Source organism: Pyxicephalus adspersus, chromosome 2, assembly GCF_032062135.1.
Source record: "Pyxicephalus adspersus chromosome 2, UCB_Pads_2.0, whole genome shotgun sequence".
Taxonomy (NCBI): domain Eukaryota; kingdom Metazoa; phylum Chordata; class Amphibia; order Anura; family Pyxicephalidae; genus Pyxicephalus; species Pyxicephalus adspersus.
The window spans coordinates 92,807,555-92,832,262 of record NC_092859.1 but is presented as its reverse complement, the minus strand read 5'-3'; the positions used below and the strand labels follow the sequence as shown (position 1 = coordinate 92,832,262).

Sequence of the window (24,708 nt, the reverse complement as noted above, 5' to 3'; positions counted from 1 at the left end):
GGGCACTTGAGATTTGGGCACGTGACCAGGGTCCCAACGTGACCTTGCCTGTTGTTTAAATAGAAGTGCTTTGGGTTCTGATTCTGTTGTCAAATGTTGGCCAGAACAAAATGTATTTGCAATAAATATTAACAATGCATACTGAAATAAGTTTCCAAGGAGACCATAAATACTGCAAAAAAATGAAATAAAACATTAGTATGGAAATTTTAATAATACATTTAACAAAAGTACATTATACAAACTAGCCTCTTCTTGGAATATTCCAGTGCACACATTGATTCTGTCTTGCATTCTGTATGACATTAGAAGGGAAAAATACATTAAAATGCAGCACACTTTTATGACTAAGTACAGCTGAAAATCGGTTAATCCCGAAACATTGTCATCTATAAAAGCGTACTGGTGTAGAAGTCACATAATTCATTTTCAAATGCTTTTCTCATATACTCAAGCAGAACACATGGAGCATTCTCTGATAGACCAGTTTACATGATGCTTCTGTAAATGTACAATTACTCATCTTCACTTGAGCTGCTTATCGATTCTACAGCCTTTCAAAACATTGTAAGTTATGTTGCTAGTAAACAAATATATCCTGACCTATCTGCTTCTCTTTCTTAGTAAACATATCTTAACAAGACCTGCATTTGTTTTTTTACCTGATCCTATTCACAGTATTTGGCAGTTTTACAGAGACATGCACTTACTGATCTTGCATAAAAAATGGCATCTTATTTATTTATAAATTAAGTGAACTGTGGAAAAACATTACTTGTGTTATATCCTAATAAGTTATACGTACTGCACATTGTCAATTGCAGCTTGACATGTTCGAGGCTTTCAGTTCATCTGGTCAGTGTCCCTTCCTTCCGTTCCTGGCTGCATAATGGTTTTACATGTCAATAGAAATTTGAACTTCAGTGTGGGAAAGCTGAAGAAGTAAATTTACCCCAATGCTGTCTTAGATCATTTAGGTATAAAAATTTAGAAACTCCTGAATCAACTCCTACACAGAAAAGTTTAACAGAATATAACATAATTCTCTTTAAGATTGTGTGACCAGCTCATTTTATAGTAAAAAGAAAACCTTTTTTTTAATTATATATCTTTGCTATATCAAAGTAATTGTGTGTTTTATTTTTTATAGATATAATGTTATATTCTCTGTTTGTGGTAGACCCCAGATGATGATGAAAACAGTTTGCACCAAAACTTTGATTGCAGTTACTTTTAAATCTCTTTTTAAAAACACTCACTGCAGATACTTCAAATGAGTGTTGCTTTATATGTGACAGCAGGTTTGTTCAATTATAAAATAGCTCTGTTTGGGAGCTTGGGTTACTTCTGATGAAAAATAATAGTGATTACATTTTTAATATTATGAGTAACATACTGAATATTTAAGTTGCATTGTAAGTAGAAATGACCTACCAAAATATGATATGAAAGGTAATTGGACAAGTTAACGTTCACACTGTATGGATTTGCCACAAGCCATTACTAGATCAACTCACTGCAAACACCAGTTAACAGCCAGCTATTCCCATAGCACTGAGGTCATTGGGGTTGATCACCTACTAAAACTTATCACTTAGTAAATGTGGTAAAATTTGCCTTGCAAATAAAGTGTAAAAAAATGGCTGCACGTGATTGGATGGATGAAATTATCAAAATTTCACCTCATTCACTAAGCTAAGTGATAAACTTTGCTAATTTATCACGTAATGATTTTGCTGTCTTCTCACCATGCAAAGTAAACCCCCTCTCCCCCCTGTTTCAGACAACACTAGTTAAGGACTTTGTTATAGTGCATCTGAATATTAGCCTACTTTAAAATAAATATAGTTATAAAAATCATTTGCTAAAATAGAATTTCTTAAATAACAAAAATTGAAAAACTTAAACAAAGGTCCCAGAATGAATACTTGATATGAGATGCTCATCATAAAATGAACACACATTTCCAAAAATCAATACCATATTTACTCGAAACAATAATTTTGGATGTTGGACTGGATGTTCCAAAAGTTTCAATTGATATGTTTTTAATCTTATCAAAAATATATATGTTTTAGTTTTTTTTTTCTTCATCTTTTCATTTTTATTGGTTTGGTGGTTGTTCATTACAACTTTGTAAACTTTCCCTCTAGTTATTATACATTTTCATTACTTTATCAGAAACAAGTTGTGTTTTGCTAATACTCCCCTTTGTTTGTATTCCTTACTATGTACAGTTACACAAATACTACTACTACATTTGCTGTATTTTCAAATATAAATTTATAATTTTTGCACATGTTCTGCAACACATTTGTTAGCTTTCTTGTTTAATCTGCTGTCAAACCTGAATAAGTAATAATATTGAAACACCATAGGTTGTAACTAATTGGATTTCTTTTGTTTATGACCAGGGCAAAGTTCTGGAGGTATTTGTGCAGTAATTTACTATAAATTACCCATTCTAGTTAGATATAAATGAACTCAGCACCTACTATCTTATTTTTTGTATTTTATATGTAGATTAATTTATTGAAATAACATTTCATAGCAATAAAATACCTGGGAACATTTTGAAGATGTGAATATTTATGGTTGGTGAATCATTTCCTTTGTAAATATGTCACTACATATTGACTCACATTGTGTGGTAATCTCCGCATACAGTAAATGTTTCACTATTTAAAAGCAAATGAGTAATACAAATATGTTAAATGAGTTATGTAAATATGACAATTTATTATGAAAAATCATTGTTCTATTTGAGATGTATTTCTTCTGCATAATCAGTGCATCTTCTTCCTAAAGTGTCAAATGAGAAAAAGAATGAAGACAGGTTTGCTTTGGCCAACTGTTATGTATTGCTCATGTGTATATAGCTACATAGATTCTTATTTACAGACATAACTTGATGAACTTGTATGGACAGCTCATAGTTAAAAACTGCCCAGTCTTTTCTCTCTCAACTTAACCTCAATTAAAACGACAACCCTAATGGATTTTGTTTTGTTTTAGGTGTCATGCCATCCAAAATTAATTCTAAATAATTCTTAGGCTTTACCAGAGCTGTATATTTATTCTGGGTCACTAATTCAGAAAGTATAGAAAGCAGAGTATCCGAGTTAACAAACTCGGGCAAATCGGGCAAATTGTACATCTTAGAACCATGTCAGAAATGGTAGCTTACATTATGTTTCATTGAAATGTCTGCTTTAATTTTTAAAACTGTGGTAACTATTTAAAGCAAAGTAACTAGTAATTTTGGACTAAAAGTAGCTCCCATGTTTCTGCTCCAATAGCTTCACCTTTTTAGATGTAAAAATCATGAGTCTGAAAATGCAAAAAGCATTGATCTAAAAGAAAAATTACAAATGAGAGGTATTTTGTGTTAATTGCCACTTAATTTCTAGCGTTAATAAAGGAGTCAGTCTTCACTCATTTGTCTTTACCTCTGTTGGCCTGCAGGCAAACAATGTTTTAATGAGCTAGGTGCATATTATTCAGGCTTTGTTGCCTCTAAAGGTGCGTACACACTTCCAATTTTTATCGTTCCAATCGAACGACGAACGATCGATTGGGCAAAAAATCGTTCGTAAAAAAGTAACCAACGACGCCGACGAACGAGGAAAGTCGCTGGAAACGAACGACCGGACCGACGGATCGGATTGGACGACAATCGTTGAACATCGTTCGTGTGTACGGTCGTTCGGTGATCGTGGTGTTCGGAGCATGCGTGATGAACGAACGTCCGTTCACTTTCCTGTCGTGCACATAGTTCCTCTATCGTTCAAACGATCGTATCTATTGTGTGTACAAGATCTACGAACGATCGTGTCGTTAACTCTATGTAGAGGATCGGTGCTATACGATCGTTCATATATATCGTGCATGAACGTTCGTCGTTCGTTTTCCAACGATAATAATTGGAAGTGTGTATGTAGCTTTACACATGGCAGCTTAGACTGAAGCTTTTTTGTAATGTATATCTGTTGCTTTCTTTTCACCTGATGAAGTGAAATGGTTAGCATTTTAAATGTTTGCCAGTTTATTTATTTTCATAGTTTGATAAAGTCAGCTTTAGTGTTTTAATATTCATTCACAAAAGAGACTTTTAAAACATTAGTTTTGTTTTTTAAGTGAGAAATGTGACTATTTCAAGCTTTAAATCTGAGGACTGGCAAGATCATCCAGCTGCTAAACTGACAATATGTGCAAGGAAAGCAAATAATATTCCTGTGTGTTAAATCCTTTGATTAAACCTTCCAGTGTGTGAGTATGTGACATTATTCAATGAAAACCCCTGCAATCGTCACTCATTTTGGCATAGTTGAGCAGATCTAAAAAGACTTCCATTCAGAATGAAAAGTGTGCATCTGGCAAGCATCTTGTTTGCATTTATGTACCCAACACGCTTGGTCTTCTGTATGTCAGCCTTGAATTAAATTTTAGAGTAATTACATCATCTCAGCCTTGCCATTATTGCGACAAGGCACCAAACTCAGCATTTTAATGGTATGGCTTCAATGTGATTTTGAAAATTTATGATGACATTTTAAAAATCTATAGGGTTTTCTCTGCTTAGTAAAATGAAGGCAGCTATGTTGCAGGAACATGCCTTTTTAACCAGCATTTTGTGCAAGAAAAGTATATATTTACTCAGAACCTTTAAAAAAAAACAAAAACATTAAGACACTTGGGTGTTTGCCTTCTATCAGGTTTTAGTTATGTTGTATAATTAAGCTAAAAATATATACATCTTTTTTTTCTACTGATGACCTACTCACATTAGGGAACACATGTTAATTGTTATATATCATTATTGGACACAATGTTGATGTGGGACCTACCAAATGTGACAGGTTATGGCATGATGTAGGTCATGTGGTTGTTTAGAGACAAAGAGAACTTTTATTTTACACTGTTCATTTTAATTCCAAATGCAATATAACTGAAATCAGTGACGGTATAGTTTTTAAAATTCTGTTCAGTGACACCAGTAAAATCTAGATGTTTTAGCAACTTTTTCTTTTCGTTTCTTACAACAGAAAAAATGTTAATACCACATGCACTGGTAGTTTGCCATGCAAAATACATGAAGCACAATAATCGACCTGAGAGCAACTTACAGTTTCTAAAAATAAAGTGTGGCTGTATTTGAACTAGAACTATGCTTAGCTGTTCAGTGCTATGAGGCCCCCTCGTAACCCCTGTAGATCAGTTCCATACATTTCTCTTGTCATTTCTCATTTCTGCAGATTGTATAGCCAACAGTTTTTCCATAAAACTGGTAAAAATCGAAAGTTTAAGTTGAAAAAGCTATCATGCCCACTATATCAAAGCTTTTTCCACTTTTCACGGCATCACAATCGAGTATTGAGTAGTTGAGGGTTAGTGTCTAATTGAGTGTAATAGGTTTATTATTTTAGGACATATATACTTGGAACAAATACTTAGGCAATATTGTTCCAACTGTAATACTAATACCAGCACCAGATAGGACCATAATGGTATGCAACAAAATGCAAGTTAAAATCTTTAACAGGAAAGTTGCAAAAAAAAATTGTGCAGTGTCACACAGGTATGTACGGCCAGCAAATCACATGACCAGATAACCACAATTACATACAGTATATTGTGTCAGGCCAAATGATACATGGTAATTTTAGCTGTTTACTTAGAGTTTTGCTTTAAGAAGAAAAGATTAGCAAGGGAGGGTAAATGGATGGCTTAAACAGCACATACTATTCCTGTTAACAACAACGATAAGGTTAGGTTTTGTATAAGTACTGGGTTTGCGTTATCTGCATTTTAAACCGTCTCCTATTGTACTTTGAGAGTTTGTCAATTTGAAGTTTAGATTAAGTTGACATTATCATTTATTTCTGAATAGTAGCAATATGTTATGGTCCCTCAGTTTTTCCTATTAATTATTTGTAATTAAGGATATTTTCATTGTAGTATTAGCAATTAAATGAAAATTGGATAACAAGAAACCATGTCATTTTAATTGGTATTACTTTTTTGTTTGGATCCTATCAGACCTGCATTTCAAGTACAAGTCTTTTTCTTTTTTTTCAGCCCTATTGGACAATATCATGAATGACACTTTTTTGGAAACTTAGAAGCAGATTTTTGTCTTTCCTGCTATGGTTTTTAGTATGAAGAATTTGGGCACAACTTAAACTTAAATAGTCCTCTTCCACTAGGTGACTTCTCTGATTAATTGATTGTCTTTTTCACATTATCGTGACTAAACTGTTTAATTGCTAAGAGGTATGCTTTTGAATATCAATTAGGCATGGAAATATTAAATATGAATGGGACATTTAGCTAGAAATTATCTGCATATTGGCTGCCTTAAATAGTAATGTTGGATAGCCTTGTGTTTATTTTCCATACACAAAATGTAGAATAATACTTTGTACAGTCTGTTGTAATCTCATAGTATAGCAAAGGTAGCAATTACAACAAAGACCAGGACCAGTTCAGATATTATTTAAGAAAATGACTATCTCCTTTCCTTTTTATGCATGAGAAACTACAGTGGGGTGCACTTGATGTATTTGGTATGGTAATAAGTTCCTTATGGTAAAAAAGTTCCTTTGGGGTAAGAAAATAAAAGAATTTTCATTCAAAAGTAGTCCTGAAATTCTCGACCTTGACCTCTGGTAGTTTCTTTGCCTTACAGTAGCATGGCAGTACTTTTTCATTATTAAACATGACTGTTGTCAAAATCAGATTATCCTCTGCTTGCTTGAAGTTCAAATTTAGATTTTTTTCTCAGTTGCTTCCTTTCCACCCTACAAGTGAAGCACTTAACTGTGGCCTCTGTGTTCTTTTTAGGGACTTTGTTACGACGTCCGCTCCTGAGTCCTCTTCTCCCGTGTTCGCTACCCTCTTGTCACTGGATGTCTCTCTTCTTTTTGGGCCCACAATCCCAGTAGGTGTGTAAGGGGATTTGATGAAGCAGGATCCTTGGTGTTTTTGCCAATTTTTGCATCTTAGCTGCCTGGACTAGCTGAGATATTTCTGCCCTAGTGTTGGAGGAAGTTTAAAATATGGCCATCTTGCATTGGGACCACTACAAGGCTCCTATTTAATGTTTCTTTTTGTTTTGTAAGTACATTGAAGTAAAGAATTTAAAATAGTTATTTATCATTAGCATTTTCAGTTAAAATGCATATTACAAAGTCCAAAAAAATTGGTATATAGTGATTTCATATACAGTACCACGAGTAGAACTATTTTGTATGATTCATATTGCAGATGACATTGAACACAAGCTTACTCCAGAAATCTAAATTATCTTTACTGGCACTTATTGACTTATAAGATAGGCTAAAAGATACGTTTTATTTGGCTGTAATTTGCCCTACTAAGATATTGTAAAGTTATAGATAACCTATACTGACAGAAATAAGGAAAATGTCATTACTATACTCCCATTTAAAACTATTAGTTAAGTGGCTGTAATTGTGATCAATGCTTTCAGTCATTGAATAAGTACATGCATTACATAAAGTTTAATGATAATGCAAGTAAAATTTACTAGAAAATCAGCATGACAGCCAGGAAACTAGACATTTTAAAAGGTGCTCAGTAATAGCAGTCTTCATTTTTTTTTCAGCATGGAGGAGTGAAGATTTACATGATATGATGAAATGAGCCAAACTATAGTGAAAAAAGGGGATACATTGCTTTAAACAGCTTTATAAATAGTTAAAAGCTTATAAAATTGGCATTCCCTACAGTAAACTTGAAATTTAGGTTTTAATATTTTGTAAATATGCTTTCTAAAAAAAGAACCCCAGACTTCCAACATGCACGATTGTACAGGTTCCTCTCCTTTACTGAAATTGCTTACGCTGATTTTGCTGTACACAGCCGGTTTCTTGCAGTCATGGAGCCAGAGTAAAGGGGCTTTCCTGTGCCATTGCTAAGGGGCCACCTAAGAGTTAATGTTTTTGTTGAAATAAATAGAAAATATGTAATACTGAATACATGTATTGTAAGTGTACTTATGAATTTATTTAATCATTCAGTGTCCTTGTGAACATCTTGTCTTCTCCTTCTCATTCTTGTCTGAATTGTGGCAATCTGATAAGAATTAAAATGACAGTTGTTGATTCCCCAACAGGTCACAATAAGTAAAGCAGCTGGAGGTATATAACTTCATAAATCATATAAATTAGGGAATTATATTAACAATCATAGGTTATGTATCATGTTAATTTGTGCATGCTTTTCATCAAGGATTTTAAACTAAGAATGAGTTATGAATAAAACAATGTATAATTGTCTTGAGTTATCAAAGAATTGAATTCTAATTCTGATTTTTTCTGAATATGCATACAAAGATGTTTGCCCTGCACCCTTTCTTCAGGGGTTGGTTCAGTGCCTACCTCTCTTTTCTTTGCATCACTGGGTTCCCAGGTTCGAATATCGGCGAGTGCACTATTTGCATTGAGATTTTTGCTTATGTTTGCGTGGTTTCCTCCCACATCCCAAAACATGCACTTAGGTTAAATGGCTTTCACCCATAAAAACTGGCCCCAGACTGTGTTAATGACATATGGTAGGGGCATAGAATGTGAGCCCCTTTGTCTATGTCTGTGTCATTCGTGAATCTCCTGGCAGGGGAACATCCAGCATCATGTATCACCTTTTATTCCCAAGCCTTTTTTCTTTGGCCTTCATCTTTCATTTACTTAATAATACTTCTAATCGGCGGCTGAGCTTCACAAGTGAGCATTACCACAACTTCTTATTTGCTAAAACCTATGTACAGCACTCTGCCGGCCACTCTCAGCAGCCATATTCTGTACAAAGACCCATTACTAATTTCACAATGTTTAAAATTATGTAATGAAAACAGATTTTATTTAATAATTTCATCAACATGTTAATTGGGGAGGAACGCAAGAAAGTATAGGAAAATTATACATAAAGCTTTATGGTCTTTAGAGTAAATACAGATTCATTTGGGATATAATTCTACTAAAGATAGAAATATACATATATCTTAGCTTACTCAATGACAAATACTCACCTATTAAGCAATACTTTGATAGTCACTACAGAAATCTGTTCATATAAGTGACTGAAAGCTTTACTTTGAAATCTTTAATTTAACACTGTAGTTAAATTACTTTTCCTAATCTTACATTAGGACCTTTAGAAGGAACATAATTTATATCTAAAGGTTTCCCTGGAGTGACTTTGATAAATCAAAGTTTTAAATGTACGATATTATTATTGGCAAAAAGTGACCACTCAGTGATTGAATATCCTCCAGTCTGATTTAAGCTGATGCTCATTGAAGGTCATTACAATTATTGCTGAGTGGGTGTGAATTACACTGAGGTCAGTAATTAGCTTTCATAGTTTACATGCTAATCAGCTGGTAAGGCTTATGAATAGATTTAAAACGACAGTCAAAAGTATCACAGGTCCAGAGAATGGTTATTTTTTTCAAATATTTTTTAAAAAATTAGGATTAAATACATGAACAGGTTTAATGGACTTGCTTATCCCCCAGTGTTGTGTTTTCTTCATATATTAATATATTCATATATGTACCATATATGTACCATATCTCTGCCAGTCATAATGATACAAATAATGGACAAGCAACTCCAAATCTAGCTTTATTTTAACTTGAAAAACATTACAATTTTAGTTTTGGTTTAAATATTATTTTTCATGCAATGTAACACTTTCTATTTCTTGAGTTCTCACGACCTGTGGAATGTGCTGAGCATGCATGGTGATCAATGCATTTGCCATAGAAGAACATGTATTTATGAAAACTTGAATGTGAAATGGCATCAACGGAAGATTGGTGTATAGCCTACAACAAAATATCATAACTTTTTTTGTAATACTGTTAACCTAGTGATTGACAGGCTGATATCTTGTCACTTGGGAGGTTGCTGTCATTTTCTAAAAGATTTAAAACATCTTATGGCATTCAGTGAGATGCAGTAGTGTTCATTGTTAAACTAGTGAGATGTGTATTACATTGCACAATATATTTTGCATCCTTAAAAATATTAGTGTGCTTTCAGAAATACACAGGGAAAATGTTATTTGTGGCGCTCCCTCACAAAACACATGTGCATATCATCTTTTGTTTAGCAATTTTCCTGACTTTACGAAGATCCAGCCATCCTGGTGGGATGCAGCATTTATTGTAACATGAAGGATCTGTGTCCAAGCCTTCCCCATCAGTCTGTGGTTCAAAAAAGATTGGGGATAGCTGCTTTAGAGGGTCTCACAATTTCATACTGTATTATGTCTCTAATACTGTATAAGGCTAATTTGGGGGGGGGTGGCCAGGTAAACTTCAAATGTTTTTAGGATGTGGGAGAAAACCAAAATTTCCAGAGGAAACCAACAATTTCCTATGCCACATTTCCATATTCAGCATAAACGACTATTTAAAATATTCAAACAGATAATCAAGTCACTGTAAGTTCTGTCTACCGATTTAGTTTTGTTTTGTCGGTGGTTTGCTGGTATTTCAGTTCCTGAACAAAAAATGTCTTTACACAATACAGTAAATTTATTAATATTATGATATGAATGTAACCAATTATTTTTCTGCAAGGTACATGGAACATTATTTATAAATGTACCTTCAGAACTGCTGAATGTTTCTAGAAAATACATGGGAATAGGAAATTGATTTCTGTAATTAAATCAGACTCGGTTTTTCTGTATAAAGATAACAAAATCTATGATCATAATCCGAGATAACATGCATATAATATTCAAGTAAATAAGGATTTACATTTTTCTTTATTATAATTGTGGCATCACATCAAAGGCAACTTAACTGGATTGATACATTGCCAACAGAAGAATAAAAAACCTATTTTGAGCATTGTCTGCCCTATTGAGCATTTCTTCATTTTCCCCAACATACCATTAATCATTACTAACATAATCATATCCCTCTTTTTTTCTCAGGTCTCCGAAGAACCCAGAACAGAAGATTATTAAACGAGTAATTGGTTTGGAAGGAGACATTGTGAAGTAAGTCTTAATGCAAAGATTGAGCTTGATGTATTACAGGCATGTTTAATTATAAGGTATTTATTATAAGTAAATTTCTAGCATTATTGTGCTGCAAATTTGTTTTAGATTACTATCTTCTTCTCTTCTGGAGCTATTACACATATGCCTACTATGTAAGCAATTTAGAGGTAACTACTCAAAATCGTTTTCTTGGTAGACCACATTCAACACAAAACCCCCTGTAAGCCACCCATCTGGCAGGGTATTGGCCTAAAGTGTATAATCACACCCTAAGATTATTTCTTGTAATACCTTAAACTACATGTGGCAAATGTATGGTAATTTGATTCTTTTTTTCAAAGTCAGTGCATACATTTTTAGGTATAGAAGTTCAGCTCCATTTCTATCCAATATGCTCCCCTAGGCTGTTTCTGGTTTGTGCACCCATATGTAACACTCACATACATATGGGTGTGGCTAGATTGAATTAAATTTATGTGGGCAAATAAACCCTCAGATGCAGTTCATAAATTAAGTTTAGGGGTTTTATTAATGAACACCATGATCACAGGAGAGATGGATGGGGTACAGAGTGTCTGGATAGCAGCTCATTATCTGTAAAACACTAGCAAAGCATAGTATACAGTTTAAAAGTCCATCTGTATCCTCACCCTAGGCCAAAACTAACAGGCTTTTGTAACAAATCCACACCTGTCTCCCTTTTCCACAAGTCTCTTTGGTGAGCCCCAAAGTTCCTTGAACTGCAGGAGGTTTCCCTACTCTCCCCCTGGCAGTCTATGATCTGAGTCCCCAAGCCATCCAGCCCCACAAACCCACGTAGTAGGTCAGGTTAAAACACCTACATGAGGAGAGACAGAACTCTAACCAGTCACATAAACACAGATGTTCCAAAGTTTCTGAAAGGTTCTAAACAGGGAGCAACTCCTTCTTAAAGGGGCACTATAACTGAAGGGACACAAAACCATACATGTTCTTTCCAATGTTGTCAACATCTCTTGATGCCTTTGCTCTCCATGTAGGTTTGCAATTGAGTCTTTTTTGACAATTGTGGAGCATTGTGAGCCTGTTTATGAAAAAAAAGGGATAAAAAAGAGACTGGACAAAGTACTAAATTGCTGGATTGTTGGTTTAGTTGGTTATTTTTGTTTTTTGAGAAACAATTCCTGTAGGCATTACAAGTACATGTGCATGTACTTTTTTTCCCCCTGAATCATGTTTACCCGTAATAATTTGCCTATTTAAAATACATAACCAAGGGTATCAGTCTCTCACCCCTGTCATGTAGCTCCTACACTTATTCTTTTTCTTTTTGCCTTGAAGCCTATATTTGTACTTGATTTCCATAATAAAATATATCTTATGTACTTATTTTTAAATGTGCTAAAGCAACCCACATAAAGTATACTTTAATCTAAATACAGTTCTGCCCCTTGATCAATATGTTGACAGCTAAATGAATGCATCTAGATATCTAGTCTTTTTAAGTTAACCAAGAGCCCTGAATCCAATGAACCCTGATAACAAAATGTTGACACATTGAAAGCTGGCCAAACATTGACCACCGGGTATTGATTGTAAAATAATTTTAAGCATTTACAAAAACTTAAATGTAACATTTTAGTTTTTTCTTTTTCTTGCTTGTATGCCAAAAAAATTAAAATGTAAAACATATACTTTTTTTCCACACTAAACCACTTAAATTTCTCCTCTTTTTCATCAAATTCTTTTAAAACAAAATCTTTAGTATGCATTCCTAATAATATAGCAGGTTTTAGTTACAATTTAATGAAAGAGAGTTGTAGCACCTATAAATCCCTTTGCTTATTTACTATGTGTGAATGTAGCCCTATTACTGAATTTGCAACAACACAGTTGAGTAATTTTTGTACTACTGATAAAGACAAACTTTCTAGAAGGCCACCCCTTCCTCTAGGTCCGAGCTGTACTATTGCATGTGCAGCAACACAGTTGAGTACTGTTTTCACCAACAGTTAAAGAAAAGGTTTTCCCAGTGACAATAATCTCTGGAAAGAGGATTGCTGCTGTAACTGCCTGTTGCGTATTAAGGTATCTACACATTGCTGCTGAACCATGGTCATAGTCATCAGCAGCTGGGTTGTATTCCATGATTAGATTTCGGGTCTTTAAATCCAATAAAAGGTCAAATGCTTAGCAGCTAAGCTTAAAATTGCTTGATATTTTAGTTGCAGATCGATTTTTCAGGCAACAAAAATGCTGGGAGCAATTCTGTAGCTGCTGCAAATCATTGCAACACCAACATATTAAGACAAACTCTTGAAGATTGGGGGAAATGTTTGGGCTGAATACAGGGAAGAGTTGAGTATTTTTTAATCGTTATTGTAAGCAAGGATCATATATATTTCCTCATTTTGAAAATACCCATTATATTTTTACTTAAGTGATTATCAGTCTGTGTTGCAGAAGACATACATGGATATAAACTTTTTAACCCCATTTTGATGAGACAAAAATTGACTCCTTAGGTTAATTTATCATTGCAATTCAATTCAAAGGTCTTTATAATTTAGGTGTGCTTAGGGTAGAACATTGGCTAGATATGGACTCATGCATCAATTGTTTGCTGAAACATCATGAGTTCCAGGTTGTATTTTGAGTATATAGTAGAAGTGTATTCTGTTTGTACAGGATTACTTCTTGACATTACATTCAAACCACCTCTTTATTATAGCTAGAATATGTGAAAAATGTAAAACTTCCTTTGTTTATGTAAATACTTCTCTAACTTTTTTTTGCTCTCTATCTCTCCCATGTATATTTTCTTCACTTCTTTGTGGTTCATGTACACTCTTTTCAGCTTCCTTTTCTCTTTATTCCTCAAACAGATCTCCCTCACTTCTACCCTTACATGCCCTTTTTACTTTCTAACTTTTTGGAACCACATATTTTTTTTGTTGTTCCCTATCTTGAAGAAAATACCATGGCAATTTTAATTAAACATAATCAAGCAATTAGTAACAAAAGATTCTAGTATGTTGACTACTAACCCCATTAAATGTTAGAGAAACATGGTTTGGAATGACACCTCTGGAATTATGATTATTTTTATCTATGTCTCCAAACACTCATTTGCATTGTGACTATGACATACATGTTTTGAATAAATAAATGATTCTATAAAAAAAAGTAGGGCACATATATATTTGTGAAATGAAAACACAACATTACCTGATAAAGATAATGTTTACCATTTTGGCATGTGTGGGTTTAGTGGTAATTGTGTGACAAGCTATGAAGTACACCTTAACAATCCATTTGTTGTTCTTGTGAATGTTGTGCAACTCTCACGAGCACCTGCAAATTACAGATTCTAAAGCTGTAAAGCAATTTCATCAGTTATGTGTTCAAGAAACGTTGGAGATCACAAACGTGTAACTAGTAAAATTATTGAAAGAACAGCCATTATTTATGTTGCAATTAATTTAAGCTACCCACCCACCACTTTGCTGATAAAATTTAACCTACTGAACAGTACCTTATTTTGGTGGTTGATAGCAGGAAGCCCTAAGACATGTGCAGTAATAATTTATGAATATTTATGACATTAAATGACAGATATGCTTCGCTGCTGAATTCAATATCAAAATAGGTATGTGCATGGAACACAGAAACACTGATATCATTAATTTTTTATATTTGAAAATCATTGCTTTTCATTTGCATGCTCATTTAAGTGCAATATGATGTTTTTTACCTGTATTTATTAAGCAATTGCTTTAATAATCCACATTAAGTGTTCATTTTGCACAATGTTAGTTGGCTTTGTGTCACAAGGTGATTTTGACACAAATCTTGATAGTTCATATAAGCAGAACTAATGAGGTTTTAAAGTAGTTTCGCTGTTGGTTATGAGATTCAAAGAGGAATAAGAATGAAAATGACTTTTCATTATCATGAAGCTGAATACTGTTGACACTGTTTTAGTTGGTAAATTACGTGATAAAGCTGTAATGGGTTTTAGACATGATGAGCTGGAAGCCTATGATTTGGACTTTATCATGTTCGGACTGCATTACTACATTACTACCACTAAATAGCGATTATCTGAATCAATGCACTCAGTCTCTCAAGTCCAGATGTACTGCTGTGTGTTAAACATTTTTATCCTAAATGGCTAGAAACGAATATGATGTAAAATCTGCATCACATTTATTTTGTAGCATTAGTACACAGCACTTTTGTATTATTTTCCAAGGTACTTTACCTGTTTTATATCTTTCTTTACATTATTGCTCTTTTATTAGGTTATGTAGGACAAGTAAATGGTTCTTTTAAAACTTCACCTCAAAAAGCTTTTACAAGGATTTATGCTAATTGAATATTTAAGTGAATAACCTTCTATCTGCTATGTTGCAGATATTACAATTTCACTTTAGCTCAATTCAAAATACAACAAATGTGAACAACTAGGAAACATGTTTCAACTATCCTAGCTCTGTTATATCCTAGAAATGGTATTATAAAAATCAAAACTGAATTGTTTTTGTGTAGCATCTTTTCAATAAAGCAAAGAATCAAAGAATGATTCTTTTTCTAATCACAAACATGTTTGCATGTAGTGCTTATGTTGTAGTTGATATGTGCTACAGTAGAACAGGCATGTCTAGTTATAGAAAATTAACTGATAAGAAAACTTCTTGGTAAAATATATAGCCCACCAGGGTGTGCCTTTATCCTCTGTGTGACCCCATAGATGTCTATTAGAATGGTCAATGTTATCTCTTAGCATCATATCTAACAATTCCTCCTACATTACTTTTTCCTTTACTTTCTCCCAATTTTCTTCAAATAGCCTACCTCCATCTACTTCCTGCTGTGTTGGATTAAAAAAACTCCCCGCTAGCACTTTCACAGTTGTAAGACAACAGATGTGTTTTCTTACTCCTTCCCCATGCTGCATCAAATCCAGTATGGCATCTAAAATGAAAATGAGTGGGGTGACTTTTTTGCTTATACATATGATCCAGCATGTGTAATGTTAACTTGCAGTGGGTGGGCATGTCACAGATCATTTTGTGGTAATTGGAGACCAAAGCTCCTTCCAGTAGCAGAAAATGGCATGGTTTTTAGCTGGGTACCTACACTAATATCAGTGCTCTATCGAAGACAGAGACAAGCGTACCAGTGTCGCCTACGGTCATTGGGTGCTTTTCCCACGAGCAATATCTGAGTTTAGATTGCCCAGATACAGATCAGAGGTCAGAATTAGCTCCTTTCTAAGCTAACTAACCAATACTATGCATGAACCGGTGAATGGGTGAAAAGTAATATAAATACATTAGTGTGTATGTCTTTATGTTTCTTATAGTATACATGGATACTACAGTAGTGTGCTTGGGATAATTCAGAAGGATTGTTGAACATCCCACTCATTCCTGTTGTAACAAATGTTTTCTTGTTTCTTGAACGATATCTCTGGCCAGGCTTCCACACATGTCTACATTCTGCCAGCTGACACAATCACCCTGTCAAAATCCAATCACTTTGAAGGTGTATATGTATTTTCATATTTGTATGTGTGTGTGTATGAGTGTGTATATATATATATATATATATATATATATATATATATATATTTAGTAGGGATGAGCGAGAATTCCTCGAACTTCTGATGGGCTCGCGGAGTTTCGGCGAACCGATTTTGCAAAACCATCGGAAGATCGAGGAAATCATTATGATCCCCAGCACTAGAGGTTAATTAACCTCTAGTGCCCAGGGATCGCAGTGGATTCTCAAGGCTGCATTCATTCATTCCTGTTTGCGATCCCCGGCACTAGAGGTTAATTAACTGCAGATGAACTCTCAATGGAGTTTCTCCATTAAGAGTTAATCCGCAGTTCAGTTCCCACGGTCGCCGGGCTGATAAGTAGAGCCTGGTGACCGTGGAAACTGAACTGCAGATGAACTCTCAATGGAGAAACTCCATTAAGAGTTCGCCTGCAGTCACAGCTGATTGGAGCTGTGACCGCAAAGTTCCCACAGCTGCATTCATTGATTAGCACAGCCCGCAATCTTTTTTAATTTTTTTTTTTTAAATTCGATTTTGACGAACTTATACCGGCCGTTCCCGCTTACAATTTCGGTAAGCAAGAACGTTCGAATTCGCCTTGAGATCGAGTTTTAAAAGCTCGCTTGCTCATCCCTAATATTCACAGACTTACACTTTACCACACAATGATGCAGTTTATAGAAATTTTTAGGCAGAAATAACAACATATAAGAAATAACAACATATATTTGTTTTAATTAAAAAAAAACCTAAAAACTGTGCCGCCATAAATATTCTTTATTTTTGCACTATTTTCTTATTTAATATTTATTATATGTTCTAATTCATCACACCGCTCCTCTACTCAACCTCTTGAGGGACCCTGGTTGAGAAACATTGCTGTATGGCCTGTTTAGTGCTGCACAGGCTCTTGTTGGGTCTGGTCCTTCGCATTTACACTGTAAATGTTGTAGAGTTACACTCTAAATTACATGTACATCCTCCTGTATATCCTACCATTTTACCAGAATAAAATGTATCTAATAATTAACTGAAAATAATAATATTTTTGGGTATGCTTCCACAGTATAAATTTTTTATATGAAGACATTATGTTAAAAATACTGCATTTCATTTTGTCCAGACTGGACAGTGTTTAGTGAATATGTTTTGGTAAGTGATAACCAGAAAAGCTTTTTGTGGAAATAAGGAGCTGTTTGATCACTTGTTTATGGTTTGTTTTATAGACATAAAACGTCGGATATCCCTCTGTAAATAATTAAGTTAGAATAATTACTTTCCAAGGAATACTTGGCTGTTATACATATAATTGGATGATGTTATACAAAATCTTAACACTGAAGTTAATAAAATCAGACAAATGTTCTTTGTAGATAGAACAGGCAATTAAGAGTAACATGGCAGAAAAAGCATTAATTCTTAGAAACTACTTCCATCATGTTTATCGTGTTTGCAGTAAATCTTGTTATACGTATCTAAAAATATTACCGTTATGACTCAAGATGTCTAAAAGGTATTACAGTTTTTAGCAGCAAAATGCAAATATTAGCGTTTTGGAGTTGAATCGTCAAACTCTTTTTTTTTTTCTTTAAAAGAAATGATAACTAATAAAATAAAAAATAGGGTAAATACAGAACAAATAAAATAAAAACTGCATATGTAAAAATCCAAACGAATGCTGATTATATTTATTGTTTCTAAAAAGAGCTTGGTTCACAATAATGAAATAATAGATTCATTCAAAGCAGAAAGCATTGAAGTTGAAGTAGTAGGCTATACAATATTCAGACCACCAGCAGCAGTGAATGTATTCTGTAGTATATGCTGCACTTGGGAATATTCTAGTATGGTGAGTCATGATGAAATTATAATAGGAATTATAATAATGATGATTATTTTACAAAATGGGTTCCTGTCTGTATTGAAAATCCTTCTAGCACAAAATTTCTAAGCTTTCCAGTAGCTGTAGAAATCAGTAGTTCTTGAACCTAAAAGGTCTAAATAAACAAGTTTTTACTTGTAGCATATTAATTTCACAAAATCTAAATGTATTTTTGTAGGTAGTACCTATATACCATTTATAGACATTAAATCCTAACTCCAGATAATGTTTTTTTTCATTAAAGAGTAAAAATTTGCCATACTTTTGTCTGTAATTCCAATGGAGATTTTATTTTATTTCCTGGCCCATGAGGCTCATTCAAGACATATAGTAGCTTTCCTTACAAAAACAGAAAATCATGTGCAGCAATACAAACATTGTCAGAAGTTCTGACCCTTTCCCATTCAGTAGATATGCTCATTGGCTACTTTAAAAGCTACACATCTTCTTTTGCTGGTAATGCAAATATCTAATCAGCTCATCACATCAGCAATTCCTTTTAGATTTGTGAACATTGATCAAGACCATGAATCAGAATGGAGGAGCATAAGACCACACCAGGTACCACTTCTGATAATGAACCGGCAATAAACCAGCACCTGAGGCTATAACTTGCATGGCTCCCCAAACCAGAACAAGAGAAGATTGGAAAAATGTGCCCCGGTTTCTGGTACAACATTCAGATGGGAGGGTCTTGTCTTAAAATCAACAGTTCGGGTGGTGTTGATAGTGGTGTATTGGTGTGGGGGAGGATTTCTTGTGTTTCCCCATTATTAGGCACCCCTTGTTAGTACCAGGCTCGACTCACTTTTACCTTTAGAACTGACGTAATTATTTGTGGCATAGAATCAACAAAGTGCTGACAACATTCCTCTTGGATTTTTGTCCATATTGATATGATAGCATCACACATTCGATGCAGACTTGTCATCTGCACATCAGTTTCCACCACGTCAGTGTGGGGGCCATGTGAGTACAGTAAACTTAATCAATCTTGGTCTGCTTGGGTACTTTTCAGGTTTTCAGATTCCTATAAAGTAATATCTGGACTCAAATACTGAGTGGTGAAGATACACAAATTTGTTTCCTGATTCTTATCTTTCTTAGATATGTTTAATATTGTGTTTGCTCAGTTTTACAAGCTGTATATACCTGAAAACTTGTTTATTTTTCAATATTGGTTACCTTTGTATTTTCATAGGTCGTAATAGAGGAAGGGATTCTTCTAGATAACTGAAAGAATTGATACACTTTATTTTAGTATATTCTTGCAATGCTTTAGTAAAGATTTGCGTGTAAAAAAAATTTTGGATGGTATAAAAGAGCCAAATGTTCTTGTCCTTATGCAACAAGTAAACAGGATTTATTACAGAGTAAAAAAATTCTTTTATTTTTGGTTAATAGGACTTTTTCCCATTCTTTCTGCAATTTTTTCTACAATCTTTTAAGAAGAAAATTCATTCATTCAAATTTTGCGACTTATGTTAGGAAAAAAAAAGTAATAAAGCAAGTTTCTAATCTCCCCTTTGGATTAATGTTTTACATGGTGCACAGTTGACATTTTTTTTCTGGTACATATGTAACTCATGTTACTTTATTATGATAAAGCAGGACAAAGCAAAGCAATTGTGACATTGGAAATGTAAACCTTTCTTTTGGTCCAAGCCTTTTTATGTTGTTTTCTTTTTAGTATAAATTTCTTTTTTTTCTTTTTTTTTCTTTTTTTTTTTTTTATATTTTTGATGTGCTGTTCCCCTGAGAGCGAAGTTACAAATCAGGTACTTGTGGAGCACGGTGAAGGACATTTCTCAAGAGAAGTTGCACACTTAAAAGGATTAGTTTTCCTTTTGAAGATTTATGTTTTCCAGGTTTTTTTTAGCAGTACATTGTGTGAGAGCTTTGCTCGACTCAACATGTGCATACGAATCAAAAAGCAGCCAGCAAAACTATTTATATGCAAAATAAAAATACTACATCTTTTTAGATTTTTCACATTGCTAAAGTGGGGCACTTCTGGTGTTAGTTATAGGTTAGCTATAATGCGCAGAGCAGCAAATCAAGTTTGATTTGAAAATGAACATTTGTGAATGCAGCTGTAATACGCTAGTGACTGTCACCTGGTTATCAGTTAAACAGTTGGTGTCAAACATCTGGACCCAGATAATAAACGGTTTTAAACTAAAATGTTTTGTTAATAAAGAAGACCTGTTGTGAGCATGTAGGCTGCATGCGCCTGACTTAAGTACATATGTAGATCTGTTTATTTGTTTCAGATCATTGAGTGTACTGAAGTCACACAACATGTCAAAGTAAACATAGCAAAGTATGTTGGGGCTTTGTTTGTACTAAAACAGCGTATGTGTGGTAATACCTATGGTTTAGTGCAAAGCAAGCCATTATTGTGGAGTCATAATCCTGGATATTTGGATTGTGAAGAGTTTTTTGCCAATGGATTTTCACAAAATAAAACAATAGTAATTATTTACTCTATAATCATCAAATCAATAAATTATAAACATATCTGAGACATTTTATCCGATACTTTTTTTCTATGTATCATAGTATTGCTGTGTCACTGACTGTTAAGGTAACAAGATCCATATATTTTGTCGCCCCCCCCCCCCCCACCACACACACACACGTATCGCCTAGTTTGGCTTCCTCAGGGGATATGGAGACCTGTAAAACAGGATATGATAATGAGTACAGTATACGTCATAATAGTTTTATATTTATACTAGTTATTATAAGAATTACAGTGAAAAAAAGCATTTTGTTGTGTGTACAGTTATTGCAATACTTTAGTTTCAATAATGTATATACAAGTTGGGGACAGGTAAAAGCAAGGTAGAAAAATGGCTTCCAAATATGTTATACACCATAGTAAGGGAGTGTCAAAGCAATTTTCAAGCATAGAGTATCACTTTGTGCATATCAAGAATTGGTTATGAACTTAGTGTCAGCGATGGATGTTCCCAATGGTAATCCATAAAATAATTAAAGGGTCAACTTGTGACAGATATTTTGGCTGTGTGGGTTAGTAATCTAATGGAAAAATGGTGAGTAATATATTATGACAGATGACAGTTTGTATCTGAAATGAAGTTATATAGTCATTTACATCTATAATGATAGGAACTTACTTCCAATAATATCTATCGAAGGGCTAGTAGGTTTATGTTTCAATATGTTGGAGATAAACTCCAGACTGATGTTTAGCGCTAAGGTGGTAAGAGTTGTATCTGGTCCTTTCATGAACCACTTCTCTTCATCAATGAGTTTATGCTATATTATACAAAAAATAAAGAAGAATTGATATTGTACTGCTTATGTATATCCAATTCAAATGAACGAAAATATACTTTACTATTGAATAGTAAATCAAAATCTTACCTTCTTTCTTTTTGGAAGCAAAATTGATTTTCTAAGGTTTCCTACATGTTGCTTGCTAGAGATATTTTCGTTCTGAGGTTAAAGGATGGCACATTATCTGATAGGTACTTAATTATCCCTAAATATTTCCTAACAAAAGTTAAAAGTAACTACATTTTTTAAAGTTGTTATACTGAATACCCAAAGGGGTATTTTGATGGTAAGGCAGATTATGCAGGAATAAAGGCTCAAAAGAAGAGAGCTCTGAAAACCAAGAAAGAAAGGGGGTGGGAAAGGGAAGGGAAAAAAGGGGGGGAGGAGGTATTTCTACATATGGGTAATAATGCCATAATTCTAGTTATTTATTATTTAGAAATGCTCAAAAAGTAATGAGTGATAAATAAATTTGTGTGGTTTGTAGTATATTATAAATAAGTTACCAAAGCTTATGTAGAAAAAATGAATTTACTTGATTCGTTGGTGATATGTAAAGCAAGCAGTATGCCCGCAGCCAGCCACAAGGGGAGCTGTGGGCTGGCTGCTCTTATAAGTGCTCTTGTATAGATTTCCTATACGTTATGCTGGGATATTTATGGAGAAATGTAGAGGTTGTTTTGTCACAAAAGATGTTCCAATGTTTGTGCAAAATATTTTGAATATCAGAATGCTGAATATTGAAAGTAGTATTCAGCCTTATTTTTTCTTCTGGTGATTGGGGTTTACTTTGTATATGGAGAGTTTGACAATCACTTTTTAGGGCTTTTTGGTAAGCCTTACCCAATATATTTTTGCTATAACCCCTTAATAGGAGTCTTCCTTGAAGGGCTTTGGATTCATTTTTCAAATCCTTGAGATCAGTGCAATTCTCTCTAATTCTTAGGTATTGACTTAAAGGTATACTCCTCTTTAAGGAGTATGGATGAACACTTTTCATCTGCAGTATGCTGTTACCTGCTGTGTCCTTTCTATACAGGGTGGTTTCAATATTGCTACTGGGTGTAGTCCTAATATATAGGTATTGTGGTAGTGTGTCCCTAAAATGTCAGGCAAAATGTTGAAATGGCTCCGGGGAAATGAAAATGAGGACGTGTTAATAGGTTTTTAGAAAAGAAACCAGGTTCTTTAGGGCCCTGGAGCTGGCCAAGGGAGTGAAAGAGTGGTTTCTTTGGCGAAACCCTGATTCTGGGAATATATGCACCTGCACTCATGTGCAAAGTGAATAATAGTAGTAGTAGTAATCAGCCAGAGGGATCCAGGCTGAGAAAGAGCCAGAGGGATTCAGGCTGAGAGAGAGCCAGAGTGTTCCAGGCAGGAGCATGAAGGGTCCTGAAAATCAGCTTGTGGGAAATCAAGCTGTGGAAGGAGGTACCGTAATTACCCATTAACACAATAATTTAAACAAGCTAATATTCGCCCTATATGGCGAATGATCAATCATTCCTATTCCCTTTTTATTCTCTTTTATAACCCTGGGGTTTTTTTGTTGAGTTAGATCTTACACTTGTTTTTTTTTACTAATTTTTGGGTGGTGAATCCAGAAATGACCCCAGTTTTTTGCTATCACATCCAGTTTTTATGATACAAAGTACCCTCCATTTCTGTAAAAAAACATACAAAGTTTACATACAATGAAAAAATAATGAAATATTAACTTGAATGTACTGTTTATTTAAATTTCTATTTTTAAAGGATTTTTTGTTACTCTATGACATTTTTCTAACAGCAAAACATTTGAAAATTACTTGGGTAAGCGCTTAAGGTAAAAATGTATGCTTATAGCTTTTCCTGGAGTGTTCAGTGTTAGGACAACCCTGCTGAATGCTCAAACAATAGTCAGCCATCATATGTACATCCCATCTACCCTGATACTGACCTTCCATGACCTTCAAATCCTTGTGGAATTGTTCACTTTGCTCATCACTGACTGGACCAAGGTTTTCCAGGAAGTTAGAAAGATGGCTATGCAGAAAATGCACCTTGATACTCATATTGCAACCAAGCATTTTGTAGCTTTCCAAGAGTTTCTGGACAACTTCTGTGTAATTATTTGCTTGTGTGCTTCCAAGAAAGTCCTTGACAATGTCTTTGAAAGATAACCAAGCATTCTTTTGGACTTTTGACATTGTCCTGATGAAATGTGCCGAACCATCAAACACACACCGACCTTTATTTTTTCAAATGACAGGCTACGAAATGCCAAAATGAGGTACTTGAAAAAGTCTCCTTCAGTTGGCAAAGCTTTAAGGAACTGCTTCATCAGACCAAGTTTCATGTGCAGAGGCAGGAATATAATATTCTTTCTATCAACAAGTGGCTCATGCAGAATGTTTGTATCACCTGGTTTTAGGACAGGTCTTGGAGACCAACTCCTTTCCACCCAATGCCTCTCACGAGCTCTGCTGTCCAAAATGCACAGATAACTGAGATACTTGGTGTATCCACGTTGCTGACCAAGAAGGAAGCATAACATTTTAAGATCAACACAGATGACCCAATTGTGTTGGTGATATTGCAACAACTCTGTTGACTGTTTATGTTTATGTCTGCATATTCTTCACAAAGAGAAACTGAATAGCCAATTGGGACTGATCCAAATATTTTGCCATTGTGAAGGAGGACACACTTTAAGCTCCGCTTTGAGCTATTGATTGCTTTGATGAATAGTCGCTATTCAGTTGAGGTATAGATTGGAATTCTCGATTCCTCCGTTAAACCAGCTTTGTTATGGTAATACACTAGTGTTGGTCGAATAGCTCACTATTCGATTCGGCAGCTATTCACTCGAATAGAGCAAAAACAGCGTCCACACGCTAGATACAATCGTTTGAACGATGCAGGGAGGGACATGTAAAGGAGAAAGTGTACC

At 34.4% G+C, this 24,708-nt stretch overlaps 1 protein-coding gene across 1 annotated transcript in view; it reads left to right on the top strand.

Annotated features, from left to right (window-relative positions):
* The window catches only part of IMMP2L (inner mitochondrial membrane peptidase subunit 2), a gene marked incomplete at its 5' end in the record, with an annotated part of 413,525 nt that overhangs the window by 249,345 nt on the left and 139,472 nt on the right, over positions 1-24,708 (top strand). Inside the window, 1 exon segment of the mRNA XM_072401517.1 lies at positions 10,972-11,037. Coding sequence (XP_072257618.1) covers positions 10,972-11,037 — 66 coding nt within the window.